This window comes from Monodelphis domestica, chromosome 1 (assembly GCF_027887165.1).
Source record: "Monodelphis domestica isolate mMonDom1 chromosome 1, mMonDom1.pri, whole genome shotgun sequence".
Taxonomy (NCBI): domain Eukaryota; kingdom Metazoa; phylum Chordata; class Mammalia; order Didelphimorphia; family Didelphidae; genus Monodelphis; species Monodelphis domestica.
Window position 1 is genome coordinate 84,610,942 of NC_077227.1, and position 25,417 is coordinate 84,636,358.

A 25,417-nucleotide genomic window follows, 5' to 3' on the forward strand; every position below is an offset into this window, starting at 1 on the left:
TCAAAAATCTCCAGCGGCTCTCTATTTCTTCTAGGATAAAATACAAACTATTTAGTTTGAAATTTAAGGGCTTCCACAGTTGATTCTGGCTCTGACTACGCTACATACTTTTTGTGAAAAACATCATTTCATGTTTTTTTATGTTTAAATTCAATTGGATTATTAGTTGTTCTTGAATATTATTACTCCATCTTCTACCTCTGTGCCTTCAAACAGGCTATACCCTGAAATTTATTTTCCTAGAAAGCCTTTTCAAATTCTCCAAGAGTTAGTACTCAAATAACTTGTATTTACTTGTCCATGTGCATTGCATGTGAATCCTACTAGTCGAATGTAAACACACTTCAAATTTGAATCCAGGACCTCCTGTCTCCAGACCTGGCTCTCTATCCCTTGAGCCACCTACCTATCTCCCAAATAGTTAGTCTTCAATTAATGTTTTAAAAATTTATCTGTTATTCTGGACCTGGTTTTTAATCTCCAGAATAGGGAAATAGTTGCTGAAACAACTGAAATCTTGAGAAGAAACCTAATCTACCTTACAATGTATCAAAGAAGGAAAGGGAAATCAGACATAGCTTAAAGAACTGATTTGTAGAGAACAGATTTCAAAAGAATCAGAGAAAGAAAAGGCAAGATTCCAATGCCTAGAATTCTTCTAAGGCAGTCCATCTAGAATGAAATTCTGAAAAAAAATTTTTAATATGAAATTATAAAAACAATTCTGATCAGAAAGAAATGGGAGAGTTGTTGAGAAATCAATGAGAATGCTTACCAACCAATATTTTCCAACACATACATAGAAGATGGCAACAGTTATGGACAGTAATGAATAGGAGAGTAGTGGCAGGCTAAAACTGACAAACAACACTAAGAACAAAAATGTTTTCAACTATTAAGAGAAAAAACAGGATCAAAGAATGGATAGCACTGCTGTTTGGGGCGAATGGGATAATAACAATGGAGTACCTAGATCTAGAATCTAAAAAAACTGAAAAATGTGACAGCTTAAATACTGAAACGGTAATTACTGAAATATAAAGAATAATGGGAGAGGTGACACAGTACCCAAGAGGGAAATATCCCATTTTTTAAAGGAAAAAAACCAGAAGGCTGTTATCTTCAATTCATAGCAGAGAACATCTTGAAAAGGAAGTGAAGTGGTAGCAAGCCATCATTAGGAATAGTTATGCCAAATTAAGCTTGTTTTCTTTTTTGTCAGTGTCATAAAGCTGGTAGATCAGAGTGATGCTGTCTTCATCATTTACCTAGTACTTAGAAAAGCACTGATGAAGTCTCTTGTGTTATCTTTATGGACAAGACACACACAAAGATATGAACTAGATAATGGAATAGGTACATAGATTAAACATAGTTTGAATGGTTAACCCAATAAATAATTATTAATGGCTTGATGTTAGAGGTGACTCCTGAAGTACCTTAGTGATCTGTGTTTGGTTTGGAGTTAACAATTTTATCAGTGACAGGGATAAAAGGCCCATGTGATATGCAAAAAGCATGGAGAAATAGTTAAAATACTGGTTCAACAGAGCCAGGATCCAAAAAGATCTTGAAATGCTATAACACTAAACTAAATCAATTTTATAAATAAAGGATGGAAGATGTATGTTAATAGCATAAGGCTGAAGATAAAATTCAGTAAGAATAATCTTACTTTGGGGTGTAAAAATTTGCATTCATAAGCATAAGATAAATGATGCATGGATAAATAGCAGATGTTCTCAAGATCTGGGGGGATCTTAATGGATCAATATGAATCAGTAGTATGAACTGGCAATCAAAAAATGTAATGCAATCTTGGGCTATGTTATTTGTGTTAACTTTTTTCTTCTTTGAAAATGCTATTTGTTATATGGGAGGTCTTTTTGGGAGAAGGAAAGGAAAGGAGACTGTAAATCTTGCTAATCCTTTGCCTCAAGTCTACTATCAAATATTTCTTAATTTTCAATAGCAGTTAGCGTCAATATCATTAATTTCAACATGATTACATCAAATTTATATTGTATTGATAAATGGTTTCAAAATTTTTCATGTGTCTTGATTGTCCAACTAGTTTAGATGTTTCTTAAAAAACGAAACAAAAAACCCTTACCCTCTTAGAATCAATATTGGTTCTAAGGCAGAAAAATGGTAAGAGCTAGGCAATTGGGATGAAGTGATTTGCCCGGGGGTCACACAGCTAGGAAGTGTCTGGGGCCATATTTCAATCCAGGACCTCCTGTCTTCAGGTCTGGCTTTCTAGCCACTGAGCCACCTACTTGTCCCTAGATTAGATGTTTCTTAAAGGCAATGATCATGACCTAAATTTACTTTGGTACCTTGGGAAAAGAAAGTGCTCAATAAATATTATTGCTGCTTATACTTATGGAGTATATATAAAAAACCAAAGGAAATTGAGAGCAATCAAGTAGGAAGGAAACAGAGCCCAGAACAAAGTCAATCTTTATGTCTTTCTGTCTAAACGGTTTACAACTTCTATATCAAGAACCTCACAGAGGACAATAATGATTTACATTATATATCCCTTAGGGTTTTCAAAGCAGTAATTTGTGAATATTTATATCCTTAAGGTGATATACAAATGGGTTCTTTCAATAGGAGATAATATACATATTAGAGGTCTAGGAGATACTTGCAAACTTGAAATAAAACTTCCAAAGAAGACAGCAAACTAATAATTAGCTAGGGAGGTGATGTCCCAAAAGTATGATTAAAGTCTTTTCAAGAAGGAAAGGTTGCTCATTCCAATGCATAAAAAACAGTAGATAAGTCCAGAAGGAAAAAAATGTACACATACATACACTTACAACACAAATATATCATAACATATATGCATTAATAATACATTTTCTTTTACGATCTTCAGAAATATATACTAGTGAAATGGGAGGACAAATGCCTGAAGAAAAAATATCAAAGATGTGAAATAATCCCTTAAAGTTCTAATATTCAAAGATTAGTTTCCCTGCACATTTTCTTTTTGAATTTAATAAATACCAATAAACATGAATATTTCAATACATAAAGAGAAAAAGGGGACTTTGTGAAGCTCTATTACATACAACTTGTTTCAATATAAATTGCAAAGAGGGTTTGACCTCGAGATCTTCCCCAAAGAATTCCCTCTACAAATAAAATCCCAGGTCTAGTCCTTATCTTTATTATATTAAAGTCAACACAGAAGTGTTGATCTTTTTTTCTGCAATTCCTTCTCTTTTCTGTTTTTTTTTTTCAAAAGTAGTTCATTGATTTTTTCCCTTTATAAATCACTAACACTTTCACCTGTTCCACACCTCTACCCCCACTAAATAAAAGCCTTTTCTTACAATAAACAAGCTAGGTAAAATAAATATACTGATGCATTCCAAAAACAGATATCATACTACACTTGTCAAAAGGTACAGAGCAGAAGCTCTCAAATCAATATTAAGTGTGACTATTTCCAGTTCCATAATTTCTTCTACTTTAAAGTAGTTGTGCAATAATCTTGTATGATCCAGATTCTCAGCACCTGAATTTTTTTTTTATTTTTCAGCTTGCAGTCATTTTTTTTGGGGGGGGGGGACTAAATATTCTGGAATTCAGCTAAAGGATTTCTGGGTATTTTCAATTTGGAGTTTCTTTGATCAGGTAACTAGTAGATTCTAATAGAGATGGGCTATTTTTTTCTAGGATTTCTTGGAACATAGCATTTAAGTTTTTTTGTTTAGTCATGATTTTCAAAAACTATTAATTCTTATTTTATTTCTCCTATATCTATTTTGGAGGTCAGTTAAAATTTGTAAATATCATGTTTTTTCAAATATCTTTTTATTTCATTCTTGTATTTTATTATCTCTCTTCTTATTACTTAGGTAAGGAATTCTACCTTCTGTTCCAATCTATTTCTTTTCTTGCATTTTTTTCCAAGACCTCTAATTTCAATTCTAATTTCATTTCAAATTTTAAATAACCCCTGTTGTCCTTGTAGTCAAGGTATTCTTTTCTCTTAGCCTTTATTTGTACTTGTGGAATTATGCTCTTCTAGGATTATCTCTTGGGCTTTTTTAAATCTACACAATTTCTTTTAATGTATTGTGTTTCTTCTGTTTAATTTTATCTTTAGTCTCCAATTCTGATTTGGAACTGTGTGATATCCTTACAATGCCCACTCCCATATTCTTAAATATAGTAGACAGATCTTACTTGTCCATGTCTTTATAATCTGGATATTGCTGCAGTACTCAATGGAGTGGCTGGCATGAGGCCACAAACCCTCTCTGCCTCAGACTCCTGGGAGCTCTGGTCCACATCTTCCTTCTTCTTTGCACAATCCCTCAAACTATACCTGGTGCCTGTTGTGTCTCCAGGATAGCACAACTGGATGGAAGAACAGGGCCATCTTCTCACTCAGTCTTGGACTAACTGAAAAAACTTTAGTTTTTCTCACATCTCTGTAGAAGTTCTACGACCTCCTGCTTTCGTCTTCATTTTCATTTTGCCCTTTGGTTCTAATAGATATGGTAGTTTTCTTCTTTGATTTCTTGGAATATAGCATTCAAATTTTTTGTTTGGTCATGGTTTTCAGGAATGTCAATGATTGTTTTTTTCCTATTTTTAAAAAGTATTTTACTTTTAATTTTTGGTTCCAAATTTTCTTCCTACTCAGTCTTCCCTACTCATTGAAAAGGCAAAAAATATTAGTCATTTTATATATAAGTAATGCAAAATATATTTCCACATTAGTCATATTGTGAGGGGGGAAAAGAAAATGAAAAAATGCTTTAATTTACACCCAGGGAACTCTGATAATTCTTAATGATATCTAAATTATTTAACTTATAGCTTATTTTTATATATTTTTGTAGATAAGTTATTTTAATAGATATTGTCTCTTTTTTTAATGTCTCAATCTTTTGACTTCATTCCAATATCTTTTATCTCATAATCTACTTACCACTTCTATATTTTTTTAGGGAGTTCTTTACTTGGATAATCATTCTTTGTGTTTTTATAGACTTTTAACTTGTGTCATAGAATTGATATTAAATGTAGGTTTCAAAGCAGAAGAGTAGTAAGGGCTAGGCAATTAGGGTTATATGACCTGCCCCAGGTCATATAGGTAGTAAATGTCTGAGGCCACATCTGAACCTAGGACCTCCTATATGCAGGCCTGGCTCTCTATCCACTGAGCCAACTAACTGCCCTTTAATCATTTTAATAGTTACTGACAATAATACCATCGATGGTTACATACAAGGATGATTGATAATGTTAACTTCAGGCCAGTAAGTGATGTGCTTTAAGTTATTTTTCTAATACTAATTTATATTACTATTCCCTCAAGGGGGCTCTCTCCCATCATATCCTTACTCATCTTAACTATCTGTGAGATGCCTGGTTAAGATTAAACTAGTTAAGTTCAAAGCTGTACAAAATAAATTTTTCCCACAAAAAGTTTACTAAACTCATTCAAGGGCAAAACCCATAAACTTGTTAGTTGTGACAATTAAACCAATTTTTAAGTGGCATTATATTTTATGTTGATAATATCAGCAAGAAAGACTGACTGGCAGAATGGATAGAGAAATGGCCTTGGACTCAGGGAGGCCTGGGTATCTTTTCTCTGAAACACTGTAGAAATAGTGACTCTAGGTAGGTCATAACGTTTTAAGCATCTCTTTAAGGCTCTAGCTTATAGAATGGTCATCAGTCTGCACAGGCAGAGGGAATTTTCTCATTGACAGTTCCCTATATAAATGAAGTGACAACTTCAAACAAAATTACAAAAAGAAAATTTGAGCAACTATTTAATGTCAAAGGCTCTGCAGATTATGATTCACTGTATTTTTTCAATTTTTTTCAATATGACAAACAACTCTCCATGCTAGTGAAGTGGGCAAGGGTATAGATAATGTGAAAGTAAATTAGATTGCTTTAGAATATGAATTTTAACTAACATTTAATTATAAACTTGGTGTATCTTTTGGAAAATTAGAACACATCAAAAGCCAAAGTGAAAATTTAACTAGTCATTCCTCTTTTTGGCATTCATTTCTTCCTTGTACCACAATCTTTAAGTGAGCTGCTTTAAATATGCTTTCCACATCTTACCCGTACTATTGTCTTAAAAGTATGAAATATTTGTTAGAAAATTTCTCGTGTCAAAATTAAAATGTATTACACATAAAACATTCCTTTTAAAGTTCACCTGTTAAATTCATGGGGGAGAGTAAAAATTAATAAGAGATACTGAATAAAGAACTCCTTCATTTTTAACAGTTTATACACACACGGATACAGAGACACAGAGACACAGGCACACACTCAAGATTTTAAGCTGGTTGTTTAGAAACTCATTTTTCCAAAGACAAAAGGTTTTAAAATGCAGGGTTGGTTTTCAGGATGTGATGAAGTGTCTTTTTAGCTTTATCAAAAGGCTGAAAAATACCATACATTTATAATAGAAAATACTGGAAAATGTAATTGCAATATTATTCATTAAAGAGTAAGAACAATAGAACTGAATAAGAAATACATATTTTTTTTAAATTGACTTCTATGGTGGTGGTGAATAAGAAAGACAGGTTTTAATAGTTAGATGAAAAACTAGATACTTGTGGAGGACATAGAAAGTCCTTTGAGGTACTTACAAGGGCTTTGGAGGATAATGGCACAGGTTCTTTAATACTTAATTCATTATTGTATTATTTCAATTCAAAACTCATGGTTTTCCTCTTCTTCATACCAGCATTACTCTCAAGCTTCTCAGCCAGGATTAGGGTGTTTTGTTGTTGTTGTTTTTACTCAAATGGAGAGAGAAGAGAAGTGAGGGAGAAAAAGAAGAGAAGAGAAGGGAAGGAAGAAAAGGAATCAAAGGGGAGATGTAGATATATGAAAAAAGTGACTGTCTGAAATGAAATTAACTGAGCTGTAGGTATGAAAGAAAAGACTCAACTGTAATGAAAACTCCAGGTAGGGGTAAATGGGGAGGAGGTAGAGAGGGCAGGGAAGGAGCCTGAATAAAACAGTTTCTGGCTCTAACCACCAGGTGGTATCAATGACCTAAGATATGTTAACATGACTAAGATGATCTTGGGTAGGATGAGAGGCTAGGCTCAAATGGTACCCCCTTCAAGAGGCCTTTTTAGATTCCTCTGTAGTTTATTCCCACCCACTATAAAATACTTTTCATAATGCAGTTACTTATCTCTTAGCATCACCCAAAAATATAACTTCAGTGAAGGGATTGTCTCCCTTTTGTATTTGTATCTGCAGTAGCTTCCCAATAAACACTAAGCACTGTGCCTTGCATCTAGTAGATGATCAATGAATGCTTTTTTATATGTTGATGATTATGAAAAATCCTTAAGTGGGCTGCTCTTAGATCTGGAAGTACCTGAAAAATCAACAAATGACTAGATAATTCTAATTATGTAAGTAAGAACTTGAAAGACTGTTAAAGGAAAATACATGTTGTATTATACACCAAATTTACCAAGTGAATTATTTGCTACCAAAAGTAAAATATAGATGTTAACTCACCTTTACCACATTGTCCCCTGATTGCCCATTATTACGTAAGCAATCTAGACAGATGGCAATTTGTGGGTCACTTCTATGATAGTCTTTATCATCCTGGTTTTCATCACCTTCTTCTACTTTGGGTTTGTCAGCTTTTGAAGTTTCATCTGTACAAGTAAAACATAATTTGCTCAGTTAGGGATTTTATATACTAAGTCACTTTGCTGCCAAAATCATCAAAGGCAAATTTCACTTCTAGGAGGAAAAAAATCTAAATTTCTTTATTTGCCTTTTCAAAATATGCTCTGAACAATCAGTTATGTGAAAGAATGTGCTTTTTTCATTCAATTTAGTAGCATATTAAAATCATCTAAAACTAAGTTTCAAAGATATATATATATATATGTATATATATATGAAAATGTCTTAAATTTTACTTACAACATTAGAGACTGGATATTCTGTTCCACCTTTTGTTTTCACTTTTTCTATCAATTGTCTAGTCTCCCATATTTTAAATCTTGATATGCTTTTAATTCTTTCCCTCTCATATCCTGTCAGTTAAAAAGTCCTGTTAATTCTAACTTGGCAATATCTCTTGCATCTGTCCATTATTTTGTATGCTCACTCCCACTAGCCTATTCTAGGCTCTCATTAATATCTGATTAAACTTGGGCAATATCATTCAAGTATTCTTTATACTTCATGTAGTCTATACCTCAGCTTCATAACTCTGTTCACATATTGTCCCCAAAGTCTTAGGTCAGACTCAAAAAAGGAGTGTTCAACATCACTGAACACAAAGTCTGCAGGGATCTTCACTTGCCACTGGACTATTTAATATGTCTATCAATGACTTGCATAAAAGCATAGAGGCCATGCCCATCAAATCAGCAGATGTCACAAAGCTGGGAAAGGCAGCTAACACTCTGGAAGTCAAGATCCAAAAGGCTCTTAACAAGGCTGACTCTTAGGAGATGAAATTTTCAATTAGGGATGAATGTAAAAAATCTTATAGAAATAAAAAAAATCAGCTTCAAAAGTAGAGAATAAAGGCAGCATGTTTAGACAGGAGGAATTCTGAAAAATATCTAAAGGTTTCAGTAGACTATAAACTCAATGAGTCACCAGAGTGACGTGGAAGCCAGAAAAGTGAATGTGATCCTGGGTGATTTCCAGGATCAGGTTGCTGAAAGCCCAACTGAACTCTAATCTATTAGAACTCATCCGAAGGTTCAAGAATACTGATAAACTGGAGAGTATACAGAGCAGGGTAGCTAGGTTGGTGAGCAGACTGAGCAAGTTGAGCTTAGACAAGATTGGGATGGGATAGCAATCAGAAGGGGGTGATGACAGGTGAAAGAGAGATTACATTTGTTTTTGACTTGCCTGGGAGTGACCAGGGGCAAAGAGTAGAAGTTGCAAAGATACTGGATACCAGGTGTGATAAGGAGAAGATTTCTAACAATTAGGTGCTATCCCTGGAAAGGAATAAAATGGCATGCAAAGAGGTGGACTGTCCTTCCCTGGATGGCTACAGGTAGGGGCTGGACAACCATTAGGTGGGTATGTCATAGTTATGGATTCCTTCCATGGAGAGATTGGATTAGATGTCTTCTGATGTTCCATACAATTCTCAAATTATGAGCAATTCAGTAGAAATTATAAATTAATATTTGATATAGAAACCTTAAAACAGCATTACTTTTTAAAACTAAACATTCTGATCCATGCATATTAATAGAATGCTCTATTAACTTAAATGATCAAAAGGAATTTCTGGTGCACATGTCCTTATTTCTCCATATGAGTATACATGTACATGTATGTAGTGACACTGATACAATCAGACTTTAACTATTACCACATGCAAATTTTAAAATCCCTACCTAAATAAAAAGTGACCATATTTTGAGAAGTAGTAAGTAAGGAACAGAAGGGAGAAGTTCAACATTATCTCTTTATATTACCCTTTATCCCATAGAAGACAATATTTTAAATTATAAAAGTTGTAATCATGTTTACCAAAAAACATAAAAAGCTGATAGACAAAAGAGGAAGTAATTACATGGTTAATTTTGTAAATGTATGTATATATTAATAAAAAAGAAAAAAAGGCACCTTGTCCATTTTCTTGAGGCTTGTTTTTCTTCCAAAATTCTGTCTCACGCTCAAGTTCCTCTAATAAAAAAACCCAACATATTAAAGATAAATATTAAGTATTAATAGAAATATGTCAGTTTTCTAAAACAACAAAACTCTCAACCCAGACCAAAATAAAATAACTTACGTTCTCGTAGTCCAGGAACCAGCTTAAATATAATTTCCTCTAATGTATTGTCCAATCTTATAGAAAAAAAAGATACACATGCATAATGAATTTTAAAAATCTAGAAATCAGTTTTATAAAATCTATTACATATACATATGCATTTTGGGGTCCAAGTAAATGGTTTAATTTTCATAGGGAACTCCTAGTGAAGAAAAGCCATTTGGACCTGGAGTTGGTCCAAATGAGTTAAAAATCTATCTATTTATTAGCTGTGTGACCAAGTTACTGACCACTATCATTCTCAGGTTCTTCATTTGTAAAACAGGAATTATAGTACAAGAAGGAATCTTTTTGTTTGCTCATTCCTCCAGCACTGTTTTCCAAACTGACCCTTTGATAACAACAGGCTCTAAACACTGAAGGGAATGTCTAGGACTTTTATAACCCTTTTTGTGTTCTCATGCTCTATTTTCCTGATACTGAGTGCTATATTCTTAAAAGATCTCAGTACAACTCAGGTTATAAACTTTCAATTCACTAAAGCAGTTAGGGGAAGTCTACCTGCAGTGTTTTTGGTCTGAGCTTTGCAAACTCCTGACTCTGACTGGTTTGAACCTGTGTGACACAACTGTAGGTTTGGCACAGATTGACCCCAACCCTCTGAAAGCTAACTGAAAAGCCAATAAAAGGCTCTCCAAGGAACCCCTTTGGTCTAAGTTTCTTGTCCTAGTTAATCAGGTACAAGTCTGAGACTGTCCTGGAGACTGAATCGAAGACCTCGCTTCAGGGTCATAGTCAAGCAGTTGTTATTCCAAGGAACAGAAGAGTCCCTGTCCCTTGCCCAGTACTCAGTAGTCTCAGGTCTACTGCTACTCCATGCATTCTTCTACCACTCATAGGCACAAGTTTCCACCCCTCAGTCTGTAATAGATCCTTGATTCAACTCTGTGATACAAGCAAGATTTGTTAGCTGGTTCCTATTTCTGTTTCCTGCATAGAATTATTTCTTACCCCCATAAACAGATTTAAGGCCTAGTTTTATCCCCCTATGGAGATCCATAATGGAAAAATGATTCACTGGGCTTTTCCCTTGGATTTTCTGATTAAGAGCGGTACTCTTCTTAGGTCTCTCTTGGAGTACTTATGGGAAGAAATGATGGGCTGTATTGCTTTCTCCTTCTTCATCATCTTTCCCTTGAGCAATTTTCTTTTTTAGGTTACCCAAACTTTTATGAAACAGTAGGTTCCAAGTATCTAGTGCAAAACCATGCCCCACATCTCAGTTCTAGGGCAGAGAAGCTTCTTCTTACAGTCCATCCCCATGGCAGAAAACCTTAAACTTGTGCCTGAAGCAAAAACAACACAACTTCTACACCTCCCCCCAGGACCAATGTTAACTGCAGACAGACCTCTGCTATTGATAACCAAAGACAAACAATAACATTAGGAAGAGGAGTGGTTTTCTCAGCCTTCGGAGGGCACAGAGAACCAGCCATACTGTAGAATTTTCTGTTGTACTCCAAGACACTGGCTTGCCCCACCTATCAGTGCAGCCTAAAATAGTCAATCATGTCTCAGGGATCTACTCAAATGCCTATGATCTAATGTGGGAACCATTCAAGTGGGGGACTAACTGGTTGCCTCAAATGGATCTGGGGCTAATTGACTAATGAGGTAACTTGAGGCACATTGAGTTGCAAACAATTAAATGATTTGCCCAGATTTGCCCATGCCCAGTCCCATGAGATGTCTGCATTTGTACTCCATGTTGGGTGCTCTTTCCATCATGTCATCAAGCTGCCCATCTGGCTTAATAGAAGACAGTTAGATTCTTGAATTTGCTTCTGCATTCAGTGTACTGAGTTATGTGGTTTGGGTTGAAGTTAAGATCTGAATAAAATCTGCTCTCATATGTACCTAGAAAAGGGTCGGGGGAGTATTTTAAAGGGCAAATAATATCTTAATATAATTATAAAAATAGTTTTGACCTTGAAAGACCCTTGTGAAGGGTCTCAGGGACCCCTAGACTCTACTTTAAGAACAAATTATCTAGATAAATCCTTTCCTTTTACAGAAGAGGAAGTTCAGATCAAGAAAAGTACAGGGCCACGTATAAGGACACATAGCTACAAAAATACAGAATTGGACTTTGAACCCCAAGGTCTTTGGGATTGCAAATCCTTTGCTTTTGAAACTCAAATTGTTCTCATCACTATCCCTCAAATAATTAATTACTAATTACTAATTTTAAAAATTAATTTAATTACACAGGTTTCTTAACTATGAAAAACTCCCAACTAAAATACATTATAAAGTAATTCATAAAAAAGTGATTTTTAGGATTTAATGCTCCCACAATATAAAGTAATTGAGAGTTCTGGCAACTGTCTAATTATAAAGATCTGAATTTTGAAAATTATTTTTACTTATCATTAACAAATCCTAAATGACAATAGATATCGATTGACTATATCTTTGAGTCTGAACAGAATGATTAACAAAGATACAAACTAAACTAATAATTGCTATTAGATTTTAGGAGGCCTTAAACAGCAAAAACATGTTCAGGCAGAAACTATGAAATTCTAAGAAAAGGATCCTATTAAAGGATACTATAACTATAAATTAATTACTAACTTAAAGCATCAAGTTGGTTCAAGAGATGAAAAATAAAAATTTTAATATTACTCAAATTATTCTATCCATTGGCTATGTAAACCTCAGAGTGCCAGCACACTTTGAATGTGGTAAAAAAAAAAATACAACAGAACATTAACAAAAAAATTAAGCCAAATAACCAATCATCACTTTAAAGATAGCTAATTTCATGGAGGAAGTATAAACTATACTGATTACATTCACATTTAGTATTTCATGACTTATTTATAGTATAAAATGTTATTTTCTAATATTATCAATTTCTCTCAATGTTATATAAAAAAGTTGTCTTTTTCTCTCTCCCCTAAATGATGCTTAGTTATTTGCTGTGTTCTTAAAGAGTTGGTTTATTAAACAAGCAGTCAATTTTTTTTCCTGGCATAATGTCAATATCATGTAACAGAATTAAATGAAAAAATGGATTCATTTAATAGAAATTTGCTCTACATAAACAGAACTAAACTTTTCTAGAATATAATTTATTACATTAAGCAAAGGAAACCATGTATAAACTCATAATTACATTGCATATCTTTCTTTCTTCACTTATATTTAGTTTTAGAAGTATATTACTTTTTCAGAGTAAACAAATTGTAAGAGAGGAAACATAGACTTAATCTGCCAGAGGAACAAGATCAGCAGATTCATCATGCTGGAAGACCATCTTGAGCAGGGGAAGGGCAGGAAAGAGAGAGAATTCCAGAGAAGGAACAGAGAAACTGAGAAGATCCAAACAGTTGAACTCACTTCTCTTTGAGAAGCCCACCATAGAGGTTGATCTGAGTAAACCTTTGAGCTTGGAGCATCCTCCTGTGAATCCAGACCCCAGTATCCAGTGAAGACAAACCAGAGTGAATAGGACTTTGCCAGAAAGCTATTCACCACAAGAAGAGTTCTTCTAAATCCCTCTAAATAGTCCTTGAACTTGGTAATAGCTAGGATAGCTAGGAATTGGGGACAACTCTCACAATTAACCCCGGGGGTCAGGCAGGCAAAGTCTGCCCCTGCAGGATTTTTGGGGAGGAGGGGTTGAATTGTTATTATTAGGTACTATCTATTTTCACCTTCCCAATTACCTTATCCCACAATTCATTTGCCCTACCTTTTATACATTCTATTAGAATAAATAGCCATTTACTAAATCCAGTGCCTGCTTCAGTGTTCAAGCAAGAAGATTGGGAGTTTGGGGGGAGGAAAGTTACATTCTCTCTTCAGAGACAGAAGCTGTCTGTCTTATATTTTGTTTAAATCAAGTCTGAGGGAACAGTAACCAGTGAATCTGAAAGCAACCAGAATGGGAGGGAAATCAATCTATCCCCTCTCCTCATCCCTTGGCTACATTCCATCTCTACCACACTCTGGTCTTGAAATTAGCGGTGGGAAACTCCATTTATCTCCTTCCAATACAGTGGCACCCCACCCCAGAATACAAAAGAATCCATCACCAACAGTCACTGACTAGCAGTTGGAAGTGACTGGGTAGGGAAGCCATCTTGGGGGTACAGATTCTAAAACAATTACATACAGGATTAAGGCAGACATCTTGATTCCTATATAACAGAGAGAGTAAAGTGGGATAGAAGAGACAATGTTCCAGAAAATGTTATGGACATTATTGGTGCTAGCCATTTTATCACATTGGTGGTACTACTCCATCTTTAGCACCATCACCAGCATAATCTATGACATGAAAGGAACAGCAGCCAGTATTATAAAATACTGGGATCAGATATCATTAGAAATAGCTACAAAATGGCTAACCCTCCCTGCTGGATACAGAGTGGTACTCTGGTAGATCTCTGGCAATTATACAGGGCCATCAAAAAGGGAATGAAGATGATTATGGGCAAAAAGATAATGAACAACAATATGGATAACAGGCTAGAGCTATTATTCTCCCAAATGACAACAATCACTAAAATATGCCAGGAATTCAATATGAAGAAGAATGAGAAATTGGGAAAGGGAAAGACAGACAAGCCCAAATGCTGTGACCACTGAAAATTCAAAGAAGAGCCAACTCCCAATCTCAAAACCATGCAACACCTGATTAGCCAGGGAGTGAAACCCAAATATTTGGAGGTTCTTGCAAAAGGAAACCCCCAATACTCAGCATGAAGCCAGAAGAACACAAGATTTAATGCACAAAGGGTGCAAGGGAGGACAACTGGGGGTGTCATAACAGGGAGGAAAATGGAACAAGTGATGGTGGGAGAATTAAAGTCTATGGAGAAAGAGGGAAGAAACAAGAATTCAAAACAGAGGGAAATACAAGAGATGGAGAGGGAATTACAAAATGACATAACAGACATGAGGAACAAAGTATTTCAGTAACATAAGGATACAGAAAGAAGCAATGGTAAAACCATAGAGCAAATCAAGAAATATTTAGAAAATTTCTTAACATGCAAATATGGATTGGGAATGGAAATTAATGAAATTAATGGTGGGAGACTCCATTTATCTCCCTCCATTACACAAACATAAAAAAACTGATTATGTGCTTATATAAAGGTATAATTAACTATTCACTTGAGTACCAAATTGAATAGTTTTTTTGTAATTGGGGAGGGGAGAGTTTTAGTGGTAGAAAGGTTATTATGGGTATAAACTTGTTTTATATTTAAATTGTGCTTAGTATCAGAAGTGGTCTTCAGGTGAACTCTGAAGACCTCAGAAACAATTTAGGCTTGGAGCAGTGGTTAAGCTACTTGAAATCATCAAATAGTACATTTTTACAATCCTAATTTTTTCTACTACTGCATATAGCAGGTGATTAACAAATGCTTGCTGAATTGAACTGAAAAGCCAAATGTGGAATTTCCTCTGAGTAAGCAGCTGAAGTTTTATTTCCTACTAGAAATTCATAAGCTTCCTTTAAGAAAAAGTTCGAGTAGAAAATCTTGATCTATCATCTATTTCCATGAAGAAATTCAAAGTTATATATTTTACAAGAACACAGTTGTTCAAGAAGCATTTATTAAAGTGACCATTGTCAGGCATAGCACTAAGCACAGGGGATACACAAAGAAAGATAAAAACAGTCCCTGCAGTCAAGGGGTAAACATGCTAATGGAGAAGAGAGGAGAGACAATATGCAAACAATTATGTAACTGCAGGGCATATACAGTGGAAATGAGAGCTCATCTCATAAGTGACATGAGTGAAGGATCCAGTGGCTCCAGAGTTGAGTTCTAACTGAAGCCAAGGAAGCCAAGGAGCAAAGTTGAAGTATTATGGGCACAGGAGACAGTCAATGAAAGTTGGAAGATGGATTATGTTTGAGGAAAAGTAGTTAATGAACTGCTGAATGTGTGTAAGGGAAATAAGGTATAAGAAGACTAGAAAGGTATTAAGGGGTCTGGTTGAAAAGGGCTTTAAATGCCAAACAAAAGACTTAAACCCTGGAGATAAGGAGCCAGAGAAGTTCATTTAGTTAATTTAGGGAGGGAACAGTTACACCTATACACTTTAAGATCACTTTGATTAGGGAGTAGAGGACATATTGGAGTCGGGAGAGACCACTTGGCAGGCTATTATTACATTAGTCCAGGCAAAATATGAACAGGTTCTAAATTCATTTTTCATCTGGCTGCTCTACCCTGGGACATCTCTGACTTCATCATGCTGGAAGAAGTTCATTATTGGGGGGGGAACCCTCATCCTTCTTTAAGATCCTATCAGCATGGGAATTCCATCTCATCACCATCCTCTGCAGCTCTGACCTGAACTCCAAAACCTCTATTTTGAGAAAGAGCTAAGCTCAGAACTTCTCATTTCTCCTATCTTCCTCACACTTGCCCCCTTAAGAATTTCATCTTCCTTTTGTGCTGTCTTCTTCAATTAGACAGTAAGTGTTCCTTAAGGGCAAAGACTGTTTCTTTTTTCATAATTGTATCCCCTGCATTTAATGAAGTGTCTGGCACATAGTAGGCACTTAATATTTATTGATCAACTCGTTGAAGGAAGGTGGTAGTTGTGAATGGAGATAAGGAGATATATAGATAGATGTTATGAAGTTATAAATAAGATTTGAAAGCAGTTAGAGGGCTAGATACTGCACACATAACTTGTGAATTGATAAGAATGAGTCCTATAATTCACACCTTTAATTTCTTGAAATGTCATTTTAAATGTAGTGATTGCTAATTATTTAGTACTTTATTAAGAGAGACAAATTGTTTTTTTTTAAAGATAATTTAATAGAAAAAAATAAAACAAAATCATGGTATATTCTTTTTGATTCAGTTTATTAGACATATTAAAAACTAGACTATTTGGTTTGAGGACAACCTCCCAGCTGCCATCATCATCATCTACTGTAAAAGTAAACTGTATAATTTATAGCCATAGTCCCCAAAGAAATAAATAAGTATAATAACTCTTATCAGTATTAATCTTATAAACCCATAATGAAGTTTAGTTACAGATTTTTGGAACTAGCAGAGTTCTTATCCAAGGCCCAAAGTGTCCTGACCCCAATTCCAATGCTCTTTAGACAATAATCATGTATAAATAATTTTCTGATTATGTTATTCTGTAATTAATTCCAAGAAAAGATGATGAATAGTAATTAAGATTAAATAACTTCTATAAAAACTCCTCAGAATATAACAAGCATCATAATACTATATTTTATTTCCCTATTATAAAATATTTTAAAATTTTGAAACAAAAAGTTATAAACACAGGGAAACTTTAAAATTACAAATAATTATTGCTGACAGGCTAATATAAGATGAATATGATTATAAAATATACTTATTTTTATAATCTATATAGCATTTTAACATTTTTATTATATATATATATATACATACATACATATATATATATATAGTATTTTAACATTTAATTTCAACTTTCTGGCCTATGATCTACACACATTCACTTACCGTAACATTTCTAATGGATTTGTCTCATGAACCTGATTGCCACACCTTGGACAATCATTACTATCTTCAAAGTGTTGGACTATGCAAGTCTTACAAACTAGGAAAAAGAAAAAGGACTGTTAGAAAACGAGATGTGACATCATGCTTTTAGATAATGCCAAAATGACACTTAACTAAAAATATTTAAAGAATATAAACTTTTTTGAATAATGATTTTTTCATTCTTTGTATATGTATCCACAGTATCTAATGATGTATGGTAAGTGGATAATAATAATATATAAATTATAAATATATATCCATACATAAATATTAAACTATATAAATTACTAAAATATAATAATTTAAGTGATTATTGACTTATTGATCAAACATTTCAAGTCACCCCTTACAGAACATAATTTATCACACTTTAAAGAAATATTAGAATTGTTACACTGTATCTGAACCTTATTAAGATGGAATCTTACTGCTACTGTATAAGAATTTACAGCCAGAGTTACATGCCTGAAATACATATTTTTAAGTGCACTTATAAAAAGGAAACAATCGACATACATTATTTGTAATCAGTAACTCAGAAGTTGCACAAAAGGATCTATTTTTTCTGGTTTCAAAACCATAATATCTAAGAAAGAAAATACTGGTATGCCTAAACTACAATCAAGCAAATTGATCAATAACCATTTACTAAAGCCTAAAGGCTTTTTTTAGTATGTACCCAGCACAGTTTAAGGTGCTAGAAATATGAAGACAAAAAATGCAACAGTTACTGCCCCCACGTAGCAAAATTCTAAAAAGGAAAAGAACATTTACATATATATTTAAGCACATATATATTTGAGCACAAAATTGATATATATATATGTATATATATATACACACACACACACACACACACACACACACACACACACACACATACATATGGCAATTTGAGAAGGGGAAGTCGGAAGCAGTTACAGGGGTGAGGAAAGGTAACTGGTAGGATAAAGCACTTGAGCTTTAAAGGAAGCTGGGAAAAGGCAGAGGTGAGGAGAGCCTGCATTCCAGGCATGGGGAAGATTCCATGCAAAAATACAGAGAGAAAAGATGAAGTGTTGATTATAGGTTTGGAGCTGGAAGGGACTTTGGATGTCCCTTAGTCTAATGAGACACACATAAATGAAGTGACTTGGCCCAGGTCACAAATATAAGAAGTCAAGGTTCAGATCCGGATTCTCTGATTCCAAATCCAATTTAGCTTCCATTGCTTCCTGTGGCTGAAAGACAACCAAAAGGCTTGTTTGGCTGGACGATAGTGTATGAAGGAGGATAACAGGTAATATTTCTGGAAGATAGAATAAAGTCAGGCTGCAAAGGGAGTCTATACTTGATCTATAGACAACAGAAAGCTGGTAAAGCTTGACGAGAGCTGTGACATGTTCACGTTCATAAGGACTGAAAAGCTCTTTACATATATTATCTCATTTGAACCACAAAACAACCCAGTGAGGAAGATGCCATGATGTTTTGGACATGTTTATATTTTACCCTTCTGGTATAATTTTGTACTTGAATGAAAACAGTATCAGAAGTATAATGAAGATTATTCTCTATGCTTCCATCTAACTGGATTAACTGTAACTACTCATCCCACAAATGAATTCCAATGGTTACAAGAGGAATTGTAGCCAAAAGAGAAAATAGTTTGGCAAAGCATATCACCATGGATGAGAAAGCTATAAGCAAGTTAAGTAAGGTCAGTGAGTTCACAGCATTTTCTTTTATTTTTATCTATTTGGTTCTTACCTAGCCAGCCTATCATCATAAAAGCAAGTCAACATCAAGTCTGTTTATTCTGTTCTCAAGCCCACTGCCCATACTGTAATTGAGACAACTTTCTTCTCCTTGAAATTACTATAAAGAACTGTGTGCCTTCCTGTTTGCAATCCATACGGCTTTTCTATCTCTCTCATACTATGGAGCAAACACAACTTGTATCATATTTTTGACACCTGTGTTTTGCTCCAAATGGTTATGTAAAGTATTCTCACAAAGTAAAATCTGGCATGTTCAATACTCCATTTCAACTTCTTTTTTTAATGAGTTATTGACCAATATTCCAATCACATGACTTTTCTATACTGAAAAAATTGAAGTGATCCCTTACTATTGACCTAATAATGAATGCTATCATTTACACAGCATCTAAGGTTTATAAACATTTATATACATTATCTCATTTTGAACTTCATTTTAATCCTCTATGCCAAATAAATTGGTATTTAACCACATTTTAGAGATTAAAAAAAATCCTGAGGCTCTTGAGATATTAAGTGACTTACCCAAAGTCACAAATCTAGTGTGTGTCAGACCCAGGTCTTTCTGATGTCAAGTTCAATATTTTATCCACTAATAAAGCAAGTAATCTTGATTCAAGCATTCAATCTGGCTCCAAAATACCAGTGTAGCTTTGAAACCATTCCTCATCACATGTGCCATGTTCAAATCAAGCTGAACTACATTTTCTCTTCTCTGTTTTCATCATATCCTTTCCTACCTCACTAGTCTGTTCTTGCAAGAATTATTACGGTCTTTGCCTGGAATGTATGTATCATATCCATTTTTTAAATATCCTTGCTTTCTTCAATGAGTAATTCAAACACCATCTTCTTCCCCCTCAATCCTCTTAATGGACAAATGATCTCCCTTCTCAAATTTCTCCTAACACTTTGGCCCTCTCCATTTATATTTAACTCACTTTTCTTTATGTCACAATTATCTTCATATATGCCATTTATCCTAATTAACTATAAGCTCCCTGAGAGCAGGATCTATATCATACTTACCTTTGTAATACTACCATCTAGCATATTTCCTTTACATAGGCACTTAATACTATAAGAGTGTTAAGCAGTTTATCCTATGTCAGTAATATGCTACTTTTCTTATTTGTTTTAAAAAATGTTCTGGCCTTACTACATCACCAAGATAAATTAATTTTCTCACTTGCTCAATCACTTCACCATTTATTTGTATGGGCCCATCTTGATAATGTTCCTTATATATTCATTTTGCTTTTGAAAGATCCATCAAATCCTAACTTGTTCCAACCATAATTCTTGCATATGAATGTGTATGAACTGGTTAAATTTTGGGACATAACATATATAGCTAAGTTATCAAAACATGTTTATATATTTATCAAAAATATTATCAACATGAACACCTATTGATTATTTTTTATTGATATGTCTTCTTACTGTTATGTCATGCTGTGAGGAAAGCCATCAGGAAATGAATTACTGGAAAGAATCCTAGCTACGACATTAGAAATTAAAATATGGCTTAGAGTGTGGATGGGAGAGGGTGAGGTAAGCAAGTAAAGGTGTTAGCAAGGTTTAAAATACTGGAAAGCATTGTATTCAGAACAGGAAATGTGGTAAACATAGGCATGAGGGAGCAGACAAAATTTTAAGGTTAATGAAGGAGAAATTCAGAGAACAGAGAGTTTAGGGCAGAAGCATTAAGATGTAGGAGACATGGTCCTAAAGCAAGGAAAGGACTTTGTGTGTAGCTAGCTCTGGGCCCAAAGGATTGTGGACCTAACCAAAAGGAGAGTTAAACAACTGTAACTCTATCTTGACATTGTTTGGGAGACGTGATAGGATTATCAATAGTTTATCTAACTGGCTATCTATATCTATCTATCTATCTATCTATCTATCTATCTATCTATCTATCTATCTATCTATCTATCTATCTATCTATCTATCTATCTATAACTGGCCTTCTAAGCAAAAGTATCTTTGGCTCTACATTCTCTTGAAATGAAGGGTTTGTTAGATCTACTACCCCTCCCTTCTGTTCTATGATTAAAAGGGGAGAAAGGGCAACTTAGTCAGTGAAAAGGCTCTAAGGGAGGGTTAGAATGCCACCTACACTTGGTCCATATAGAACAGCAAATTTAAAATGAACAGAAACCTGCTACACACTTGGGGGAAGTCAGTATAGATTTATCAAGTGGTGGTCAAGGAATAGCAAAATCTTGTTCCCTGAAAGAGAGGTCTCATTCAGCAATAGCAATGTACTAAACTCTGCAGACCTGTTAGATCTTTTATGGCTGAGGAGGTTAGAGCATGCAAAGGTGACAGCCCGCACTATGAATGGTTGAGAAGAGTGAGGATTTTACTGCTTGGGAGTAGGTACCATGCTATAATGACACTTTAAGGACTCTACTAGGTCAAGATAGCAATGGAGAAATTTACAAGCAAATTTCAAGGATGGGAGACGTGGGTGATCCAACTGTCTTGCTAGTACTCCAGAAAGCCCAACGATACTGTGAACTAAAAAAGCATCATTTAAGTGTCTGGTTTACTCTCTTGATCAGATCACGAGCATGGCCAAATATCAGAACAGGCAGCAGGATCTTTGAAATGTATTAAGTGGCAACAGTGGTTAAGCATTCTTAGGGTCTCCAAACTTGAAAAAAATTTTTTGGTAATTATATTTCAACATAATTAATTTCTTAAGAGGTTCATAAGCTGTACCAGAATGCCAAAATGGCCCAGGACATAAAAAAAGTTAAGGACTCCTGTTATATAAGATATAATAAGGGAAGGTATATGAGGAGCATGTAGTAGCAACTGTGGGGGCAAAGTAAATATTTTAATGAACAAGTTAACTAATTCAATTAAACATTTTATAAAATGCTAGGGATAGAAAGCATCACAAAGCCAATTAAGTATCATGGCCAAAATTTAAGCCTAGGTCTTTTAACTCCATCCAGAGATTTTCTACTGTACCACATTGCAAAGTATATACTATTCTATTTGTAAATAACTAGTAATACAAACAGAGGTGTAAAAGAGGCTCTGAATTAAAAGATTTCATGACATGGTCATTATTAGAAAAAGGTTTTGAAAGAGTAATAGAAACCATAATCAGAGTTCAAGCTTGACAAATGAGTGGGTTTTGAGGAAGCAGACACAGTAAACAGATGAGGTAGTAGCAAGATCAAGGAGAATTATTTTTTAGGAGAGAAGAGCTAAACATGATTTTAGCACATGGGGAAGGAACCAGTAGATGCTTCGAGATCATTAAATCATAAATCTAAAGTTACAAAGAGCATTAGAGACCAACTAGTTCAATCCCCTCATTTTATGTCTACAAGCAAAATTGTCCATACTCCCAGATGCATGAGGTGATGACAGATGGTACAAGGTCTAAAGATGGGAAAACTGGGACGATGGATACATGGATTAACGAACCCTTTCAGAGAGAATGAGCTCTTCTTCTAAGGAAGGTATGACATACGGGGTCAGAGAGAGGTATAAAAGAGGGAATTTATGTTGAGGAAAAGTCCAATAGAAAGATGGCCTTTCTCATAATTTTTGAGTGGTTGGCAGTAGTGGCAGAAACATGAGAGTATGGCTTAAAAGCTTGATCACTAACACATGGATCATGGAACTCTACATTTCCTTCTCTGGAAAAAGGATAGATCTAGATGCTCAAGGAGTCTCCCTATAAAAACAATATGCAACATAATAAATAGGACCTGCTGAAATTATGCAAAGAGGTGCTGAAAAAGTTAGAGAAGGCTCCCTCTTTTGTGAAAAAAAGCCTACTTTGATGTTACATGTGAGCAAGTAGTAAACAGCAAGAAGTATATTGCAGGAAAAAAATGAGAGAAGTGTTATAATACATCAGAACAAGCAAGATGAGCATAGGGAATAGAATAGATAAAGGGGTCATAAAAGTCTCAGAGGTTAAAGCAGTCAGGGGAAAACAAGAATTCTAAATTAATCTATGACTCTGGGGAAAAGGCTGGTTGACCTCTGACTTTTCCTTTGTGAGTAGCCCTTTAGTCACAGTTATTTAACTGCTTTCAAAGGAAGCATCAAATCCATGCTAGTCCAATTGTTCTTGATTGAGTAACAGGCAGAAGCACTGAGATTACTGGATCTTATAGGATACTGTGAAAGGAAGGCCAATTAATTTTGTGGTTGACATTTGTTTCAGCAGAAGACAAAAATGTCAATAATTTGAGTAACTTGAACAAAAGAATTAGGCTGGTTCTTATTCAGTATACAATTGCAAAATCTCTGGTAAAATTTCCAATATTAGCATAAGAAGAATAACTGGTTTAATAAAATTTAATGGATATCAGCCTCTTTTCTTTGTCAAAAATACTATCTTTGATCTTTTCTACTTCATTGAAATGCAAGTGGTGATGATGTATATCTTCAAACTTGTGTTAGAAGCCTTAAAACATAGGTTTACTTCCTGTCTTGAAATGTTCTGGTCATGTCATAGAGGCTTAAGCACTTTTTGTATTTTTCATTATATACTTGTATCTTATACTTTTTCTCAAAACTTCTTCAGTTCCAAACATTTCTAAATGGATGTAGTTTACTAGAGTAATACTGGCAGCAACAGAATTTTCTACACATGACACAACGAAAAAAAGTATTGGCTTTAAAGACCCTCATTCAAATCCCAACTTAGTATGCTTGACTATGAAGCAAACCAATGAATCTCTCCAAATATCAGTTCAAACGTGAAAAATGGAGATATCTGCCACACCTAGTATAATATTATCATTATTTCTATTTGTTATTCTTATTTATAGCTTTCAACATCAAAATGCTTTGCTATTGTCTCATGTTTTTTTTTAACACTTTTTGAGTTTTCCTTTCTATATGAAGCATAAAGGTTAAAAATCTAAATAAAAACATGTATTACTACATATGATCAACTTTCTTCTTTCAATGGCAAATGATAAGGAACTAGGGACTCAAGAGAACAATGAAGAGTTGAACTGGTTCATGAAGACATCAAGATGGGTAAGAGAGAATGTGACTAGTGCAAGGGAGATTGTCCATACTCTAACCTCCAGACTAAGATTAGGGTTTTGTAGAGGAAAGCAGAAGTGAAAAGACATAGATTTTTGTCATTTGAAGAGATTATAGAATTCTTGAATGTAGAAATGCTGTACCTGTTATAAGATCGAAGGTATTACCATCTTTGTGTGTGGCTGAAGTGGGATGGAGTAGTAGCTCATGGGAATTGAGTAGGTTGAAAAACTAAGTGGTTAGGTTATTTGAGGAAAAATTCAGTATGTTGAAGTTCCTTAGCATAAGGGGTAGGAGTTGGAAGTAGAGAAAAACTGTAAGCTAGTATCAAACTCCTTGAGAAAGGAGGGGAGTGACCTGGAGGTCTGTAGACAGCTGCCAGCATTTTGATTGGGTGTTAGAGAGTAGTAGCATGAACCTTAAAGGAAAAGTTACTGGGTGATGGAGGTAAGGAAGTGAACCTGCAAGTGACACCAAGGAAGCAAGGAGAACTTCCTTGACTAGTGAACTGAGGAGAATGAGTGAAGGTATAGTCAAAATTTAGAAAGGGTGGTTGGGAAGATTTGTCATTAGGGGAAAGCCACATTTCTGTAACAGATGAGAGAGATAGAAGGTCTGACAGAGGAAAAGATTTAGGATGAAAGTAAATTTGTGGCTTACAGGGCAGAATGGAAAGGCTAGGTAACATTTGGTTGGAAGTTTGGGATTTAGTGTAAGACGGTGGAGAGGGATAAAAATAACAAATTAATTGGGTTATAGAAGACAGAGAATGTCATTTGAATGAGTACCTAAGAGAGTTCTCAGAATCACTGGGATGTTTATGGTATTACTGGGTATAAGGCTCTTCAACAACTTCAACCACTGAGTTCATCATTGACCTCTTCTTTACACTCTCCTTTAGGATCATAGATTTAGAGATGGAAGAACCTTAAGATGACACTGAGTCTTACTTTCTTTTACCAGAGAGGAAATTGAGCCACAGAGTGGTTAAGTTCTTTACTAGGGTCACACAGGTAATAAGTATCTAAGGCAGGATCTGAACTAAGTTTTTCCTGACAACTTATACCCAGTTTCTACTCCTATACTTCACCATACCTAAGACTATTTTTTTCTCCTCACCCCAACCTTCCCTAACATTCCATCAATCCCAGTCTATCACTTCTGGACTGGTCTCACATTTATACCCCCCCCAAAATCAATTAAAAAGGCACTTATAAAACATAGAAGAAACA

General features: G+C 34.7%; 1 protein-coding gene across 14 annotated transcripts in view; it reads right to left on the minus strand.

Annotated features, from left to right (window-relative positions):
• The window catches only part of PCGF5 (polycomb group ring finger 5), a 152,813-nt gene that overhangs the window by 40,356 nt on the left and 87,040 nt on the right, over nt 1-25,417 (minus strand). For all 14 annotated transcript variants that reach the window (XR_008912876.1, XM_056802643.1, XM_007478822.3 and 11 more), the window contains 4 exons: nt 17,350-17,446; nt 9,815-9,870; nt 9,646-9,705; nt 7,546-7,691 (listed from right to left, as the gene is read on the minus strand). Coding sequence is in view for 13 of the 14 variants with exons in the window: in XM_056802643.1 (XP_056658621.1) it covers nt 7,546-7,691; nt 9,646-9,705; nt 9,815-9,870; nt 17,350-17,446 (359 nt within the window). In the remaining variant the exon portion in view is untranslated. The remainder of the gene's footprint in view (nt 1-7,545; nt 7,692-9,645; nt 9,706-9,814; nt 9,871-17,349; nt 17,447-25,417) is intronic.